General features: G+C 43.6%; 2 protein-coding genes across 4 annotated transcripts in view; one reads left to right on the forward strand and one right to left on the reverse strand.

The window, feature by feature from the left end:
• mboat2b (membrane bound O-acyltransferase domain containing 2b) overlaps nucleotides 1-3,464 on the forward strand; it is a 50,687-nt gene extending 47,223 nt beyond the window's left edge. For all 3 annotated transcript variants that reach the window (XM_042095931.1, XM_042095932.1, XM_042095933.1), the window contains 5 exons: nucleotides 964-1,067; nucleotides 1,434-1,498; nucleotides 1,897-2,029; nucleotides 2,205-2,356; nucleotides 2,993-3,464. In XM_042095931.1, coding sequence (XP_041951865.1) covers nucleotides 964-1,067; nucleotides 1,434-1,498; nucleotides 1,897-2,029; nucleotides 2,205-2,356; nucleotides 2,993-3,248 — 710 coding nt within the window. In that variant the 3' untranslated portion in view covers nucleotides 3,249-3,464. The remainder of the gene's footprint in view (nucleotides 1-963; nucleotides 1,068-1,433; nucleotides 1,499-1,896; nucleotides 2,030-2,204; nucleotides 2,357-2,992) is intronic.
• Nucleotides 3,465-5,032: 1,568 nt separating this feature from the next.
• On the reverse strand, nucleotides 5,033-6,400 carry LOC121712028 (glutathione peroxidase 1-like). Its single transcript, XM_042095945.1, has 2 exons — nucleotides 6,008-6,400; nucleotides 5,033-5,752 (listed from the first exon to the last, which is right to left on the reverse strand). Exons 1-2 carry the CDS (start codon nucleotides 6,230-6,232, stop codon nucleotides 5,402-5,404), a joined length of 576 nt encoding a protein of 191 aa, XP_041951879.1. The 5' UTR covers nucleotides 6,233-6,400; the 3' UTR covers nucleotides 5,033-5,401.
• Nucleotides 6,401-7,329: the final 929 nt, after the last annotated feature.

Raw genomic sequence — 7,329 nt, forward strand, 5'->3', positions numbered from 1 at the left:
TCTCTCTCTTTCGGCTACTTTGACTGTGTCACTCTCTCCGTGTCACTCCTTCTTTCCTGTCTTCTATCTGTCTTCCCTCTTCTATCCCTCTTTTTTTCAATATATGCAATGACAAACGTGCTATCAAATTTAATAATACTGTACTGCCCTCATCTGTAGAAAAAAGGTTATTGCACCTGACATGACCATGCTTGTTAGTGCAAATGAAGACCAACGTCAAGATCAGGCACAACAATATGATACGAGCTCTTATAGTATTTGTATTTAAGTATTTCAGACAGGGCTTCAGTCACATATAACACATGCAGTCATGTCATGCTTTCTTATGACAATGCCAGCTTGGGTCAGTGTCCTCTCTGCTGTTAACTCAATAAAATTGGAACATTCAAGCAAACGGAAAAATACTTTGAGCCTGAAGAGCTTTGCAGCTGAGACTACACTAAACAGTCCCTTATTACTATAAGCATAAGTATATATACTCTTTTGATCCCGTGAGGGAAATTTGGTCTCTGCATTTATTCCAATCCATGAATTAGTGAAACACACTCAGCACACAGTGAACACACAGTGAGGTGAAGCACACACTAATCCCGACGCAGTGAGCTGCCTGCTACTCGGGAGCAGTGAGGGGTTAGGTGCCTTGCTCAAGGGCACTTCAGCCGGGCCTACTGGTCAGGGTTCAAACCGGCAACCCTCCGGTTACAAGTCCGAAGCGCTAACCAGTAGGCCACGGCTGCCCCAACCTAAACCTCAAAGCTGCCACTTCTGCATCTCGCTTACAAGGCTAGCTGTCAATAAAATCAAGATTTAGGTTTCATTCTGTTACACCAGGACCTAAAGTGTTACTGCAAGGATGAGGCAGACCTTGTGCCAGACAAATGTATTACGGTACCAAGACCTGAGGAAAATAAGGCAGAACACAGATGCTTCACTGTTGACGTCTGCATTTCTATTCTTGTACAGCTGATGCCATCAACAACGCTGCCGGCTTTGGCTTCAACGGCTACGACAGTGACGGCTCAGCTCGCTGGGACCTCATTTCCAACCTGAGGATACTCAACATCGAGGTCAGTCAGGCTCTTCTCTATAAACGGCCCATCAGTAGGCAATGGCAGGTTCAGGTTGTCTACATCTGGTCAGGCCATAGGATCTGAAACAGTGGCATGACTGAAGATGAGTTCAAATGACAGCATCAGACAAGCACACAAGAATAATGTATGACTGAAGATGAATTCAAATGACAGCATCAGACAAGCACACAAGAATAATGTATGACTGAAGATGAGTTCAAATGACAGCATCAGACAAGTACACAAGAATAATGTATGCATGCAGTAAAACAAGAAACCATACCAAGAACCCCGAGCATGGTCACAATGTCGCTGCCTTTTCAACTCTTTGATCTTTGGGAACTTTGATCTGTTTCTCCTCAGCTTGCCACAAGTTTCAAAATGTTCTTGGACAACTGGAACATCCAGACAGCACACTGGCTTAAAAGGTAAAGTATCTCTGAAGGCGATGCCGCACATTCACATGACGATGACTAAACGAACAGATGGAGGTGACTTCGGTGCTTCCAGACATGTTGCACTCATTTTTCAAAAGTAATTACTAAGAATTCATGCTTGCTTAATCGCGGGCGTGACCCAAATAAAATGCAGATACTCCTCAGTGGAAATGCCAAGGGCTGTGTGTATTCCTCTGTGGCAGTCTAACGCCACTTTCTGCCATCTAGTGGCTGGATGAACAAGTTGCAAACCAGCCATTGCTCATGCAACTCTGGCCTATTAGCTAGTATGAATGTGTGTTCTGCTCATTGAATTGAGTGTGCGAGAGAGAGAGAGAGAGCGAGCAGGAGATTAAGGAGAGCTCACCAGACTGCCGTCTTGTCTTTAGGGTGTGTTATGAGCGCTGTCCCTACAATCCCACTGCTGCCACTTTCCTGCTGTCGGCCATGTGGCACGGAGCCTACCCAGGATACTACCTCACCTTTCTTACCGGCATTGTGGTCACACTCGCAGCCCGGGCAGTAAGTCTACAAACACATACACACACAGACGGACACACACACACATACACAAACACACACAAACACATACACACACACACACACACACACACACACACACACACACTCACACGCCACCATACACTATAATCAGAATCACATATCATAAGTAACCCTGTTATTTGATCTTCCTCAGGTAAGGCATAACATACGGCCTCACTTCCTGCATTCACCGTCTCACAAGCTGGTGTATGACATCATCACGTGGGCGGGGACTCAGATTGCCATCTGCTACACCGTGGTGCCCTTCGTTCTGCTGTCAGTGGGGCCCTCCCTCAAGTTCTACAGGTGAGGGATACACACTCAAACTCACCACCCGACAGGGGACAGTCAAACACACACACACACACACACACCTCCTTTTAAGCCAAATCTGGCCTCTTTTTCATCCGCAGACAGGTAAGAGACCGGCCATACTCGCCTCACTATCTTGAGGCAGCACACATTCACATCCTACCTTTCAGAAATCAAGTTGTGTAAACAACCACTAACTACTGGTCAGAGATTGCAAACACACAGCAGAGAATCTCACAATAATCTTTTCTGCTTTTCCATGCCTTCTATATTCTCTCTCTCATATTTTCTCTTTCTCTCTCTATATATTTCTCACTCCCTCCCTCCCTCCCTTCCCATCTGTCATGGCATCTACATTATGTTTATACTTATATTTACATACTACTTATACTATATTTATATATTTTATATATTTATACTACTGTAAACCACCTTCTGAAAACAACTGTATACTACTGTCTACGCTGCACTATATCTTTTGTCCTGTCAATGCACCAACTACTTTTTATATCACATTGCACTTTTCTGCTTTTCTGCACTTCTGGTTAGACAAAACTGCATTTCGTTGTCTCTGTACTTGTACTCTGCACAATGATAATAAAGTTGAATCTAATCTAATCTAATCTACAGGTCCTGGTACTTCTCTGTCCACATTGCCTGTGTACTAATAGCGCTGGCCCTGCCGGTAAAACCTCGACACCTGCGCATGAAGGAGCAACAGCGTGCAGGTGGGCAGGCGTCGCCTCAGCAGTATGGCATCAGCAGCAGCCAGGATAATCATCAGTATCACCACCACCACCACCACCACAATAATCACCATCAGCAACACCAGCACCCCCCACAGGCCACAGACAGCAACTGCATCCAGAAAGACAAAACGTCATGAAGATGATTTGGGGGAAAGCTCATAGACTATTTCCCTCATACGTCCCTTGTACTGTTCTCTCTGTGAAAGAGAGGTGGGGGGATGGACAAAAAGAGTGTGTGATAGAGAGAGAGAGAGAGAGAGAGAGAGAGAGAGAGAGAGAGAGAGAGAGAGACTTTGGACCACTGGACTGATGCACAAACTCACACACAGCAAAATAAACACTTGTTTGGACAATTTGTTTTTTCTTTCCTAAGTAAGGTCTTATGTGACTGTTTGCCTGGAATAAACGTTCAGTTAATTGTCCACATACAGTGGGACAATTGGAAAGCTTGGATTATTGTCAGTGCCATACAAATATTGCCAGTGTACAGCATTTCGCAAAGCTGCCTTGAGGTCCCTCAGAGGGTCAACACGTTTTTGGTCTTGGTCAGAATGATGTGGTGTGTGGACTGTCCTAAGGAAGATGTCATAGACTCGTAGAGAAGAGTGTGTTTGAGGATATCTAGTGTGTCAGATTGGCTGCATTGGGTTCTGAGGGGAGCATATGTCCCTGAGGAAATGGATGCGTGTGTGTGTGTGTGTGTGTGTTTGTGTTTGTACAAGGACAAGGACATTAAGGGGTAAATGTTGGTGTCATCCTCATTCAAAGACCTGTAGGTGTGTATAGGTCTTCTCCACCTGGTTCTGCTGAGATTAGTTGGTGTTAGTCTGAAATCCTACCACACCGAGATAAACACAGAGGACTGAACTGGTTCTGAATTAGACATCAGCTAGATGTTGAGGGATCAGCATTGTGTCTTTCTCTTTTCTTCTCCTCAGCCAAAAATATTTCATTCTCACGTGAACTTTAAAACGGGTTCACAGCAACAATGCTTTCTGTCTGTACTTTATGATATGGCCTGTTGCTGTCTTGTGTTGAATTTTTCATTACGTTAACCACAAACTGTATTCATGATTAACCGTAGGGGTTGCTCACATACAGCAATGCCTTTGTAAAAGGCCTCATCAGCGCATTTCTACACAGTCACAGTGGCTTATCACAGCGCGTAGACCTCCCTCCACTCCACATGGCAAACAGAGAGTACCGAAATATCATTAATGTAATTCTACTGTATGGTGGTTGTTGAGAAAATTCAGATGTCCAGGAATTATCTGTAAGTTGGCAGATCCCAGCCTGTGGTGTGACTAGTCAGGACCAAGTCTGATAGTGGTTTTGCACACAAAAAAGAGACAAGAGACCGTGGCGTTTCACTTCTAATGCTCCTGTCCTGACTGTAAGCCACGTAAGACATTTAAGACATGTTTCAACAAGTATTATGGGTCAATGAATTTTCAACTTTTAGCCATTCTGGCAAAATGTCCATGTTGGGAAACCTGGAATTTTTCTTGTTTTTGTATTATATGATGTGATTAAAAATGATTTTTGCAACATGATTTTGTGGTGTTTTTGTCCATTACTGTAGTGCTAACTGTGCCGTCCAAAGACATCACTTAGAGAAGAGGTCAGTAAAAGCCACCCCAATCCATTTAAAAAGAGGAATCCCTTTAGGTTTGAGGTCTAGATTGTGCCATTGAAATCTGTGCCATGAATGCAGTACATTCAGTGAAATTACTCCAATATGTAGTAGGCATATATCATAGATAATTATTTTCTGCCCCTGAGAATTGAATACAAATAACCAATGAGAATATATTCTCTATATCTATATAATATATCTATAGATAGTCGGTCAAATGATGGACCACGTGTGCTCTGATACATAAAGATTTCAAGAGATTCAATATTCTTTTTTACACAATACTTCATATGAAACACTCACGTTTATTGGTGAAAAATGTTATGCAACCAACTCCACATAAACAAGACACTGTAGCAAAAAGGAGGCCATTCAAATACATCAAGCACTCCTCTCACAATGATTTCAAGGAGTGCCATCATTCACTAAACATGCCCCCTCCTCCGGTAGTTCCCATCTGTGTGGAGTGCAGGCATGTTGCTAAAACAGACGTCACGGGGAAGGATAGACAGACTGCTGGGTGGGGTGGGGACGGAGGTTAATCAAGGACACACAAGCGACCCTATCACCTTCTCCAGGCGTCTGGATTCACTATCTGCCCCTCACCACCCCCGTCATTTGTGACCACATGGGCGTTGTCTGGGAGAGTGTGGATTACTTGCCCCGGCTGAGGAGCTCCTTGATGTCGGCCTCCAGGTCTTTGGTGAGGAACCGACGGCTATAGCGCTTAAAGGGCTGTCCGTCACGACCCACCAGGAATTTCTCGAAGTTCCAGGACACGTCGGTGCGAGACACAGGACTCCAGATGATGTACTTGGGGTCGGCCATGAGCGAGGTGGCATCGTCGTGAGGGAATGGGAGCCGCTCCCTGAGGAAGGTGAAGAGAGGGTGTGCCTCCTGACCGTTGACGTCGGCCTTCTCCAAGAGGGTGATTTTCGGCTCGAAGCCCTGGCCTGGCCGGACATACTTCAGGCAATTCAGGATCTCGTCGTTGTCGCCATTCTCCTGGTTTGGAGAGATAAGGCATTATCTTACCCACATTAACACTTACTACTTCTACTATTACTATTGCTATACCACTACTATAATGAAATATAATAATAATAATAATAATATAATTATATTATTATACATGTTAATATGCAGGACTGTTGTAGAAAATTGTGTAGGGTTTATTTTACTAACTGAAAAATACACAATCAATACTCTCATTATAAGGTTACATTTACACAAAGATTTAGGCCTAGCCAAGTACTATACCTGATGCCCAAACTGATTGCAGGGAACCCCCAGAATAACAAGTCCCTCGGCAGAGTATCGCGAATGGAGGTCGTTCATCTGAGTGTAGTCCCTGACAGTTGTTCCTCAAAGGGACGCAACATTCTCAACAAGAACAACTTTACCTTTGAGAGAGGAAAATTTGAAGGGTTCCCCCGACAAGAGTTTTGCAGAAAGGTCGTAGAATTTCTTAATGTTGCCTGCCATGTTCAGACACGTCCAACACACAGTCTTCAACAAACTCTAATGCCTGCAGTCTACAACTCTTATAACCCAGTATGCTGAATCCAGCCCTGACAACGTACTGTAGATATTGGAGGGCGGTCCATCTGAGAGACAAGTCATGTCTGTGAGATAACAGAACATGTCTAAGGAGCAAGTCACAGGCTAAAGTGCCAAACTCAGGCAATAAAATGAGTATTTACAGTATGGTGAAAGTCATGTTTTGTTTTTTTAAACATGTCCATAAAATCAAAACATATTTTAATAGTGAGTGGAGAGAAATATGCTTCTATCTGGTGATAAATGGTGAACTGTAAGACTATAAGCAAAACTGTTAGACAGACTGCAAGGAGAGACACTAAAGAAGGGTGGGACACAACCCCCTTCTCTTCACTGCAATGCTATTCTGAATATGAACTGTGGCTCGTCTGATCACATTACAAAGCTATAGCCTAGGCCAGTGTTTCTCCAACTTTTTCAGACCAAGGACCACTTAACCAATAAAAAAGAAACTCACAGACCACTTAGCTATAAAAAGGAAAAAAGATTAGACCTACTTCAACAGTACACAATAGGCCTACTCACTGAACCACCACCTTGCTTATTGTGTCAGAGGATTCATATTATTTAAACTGGCATAGCTTACATGGGCAGTGTTGCAGAACTGTTTATATTTACATACAAGTTGGTTCAATATTGCAAACAACTAATCTATATTATTTTTTACCACATCTGCCCGCGGACCACTTGGGATAGCTTGCGGACCACCAATGGTCCCCAGACCACACTTTGAGAAACACTGGCCTAGGCGACTTAAGATACTGAAAGGAAAGTGAAATGAGTTCATGTGGCTCTACTGTACTAAAATGCACTAGCAATGTAAGTAAGTAATGTACAGGGGAAAAATATTTACAGGGTTGCTATGGGTCATGGAATCGCTGGGAATATCATTTTAAAGTCTATTCAAGACATGGAAAGGGAATTTGATCATTTTGGTAGCCTGACATGGTCATACTCAAAATTCTAGTCAGAATATGGGCAGGGCTAAGTTCAGCTGGCACCCAGGCTATCATTTGGGGTAA

Source organism: Alosa sapidissima, chromosome 6, assembly GCF_018492685.1.
Source record: "Alosa sapidissima isolate fAloSap1 chromosome 6, fAloSap1.pri, whole genome shotgun sequence".
Classification (NCBI taxonomy): domain Eukaryota; kingdom Metazoa; phylum Chordata; class Actinopteri; order Clupeiformes; family Clupeidae; genus Alosa; species Alosa sapidissima.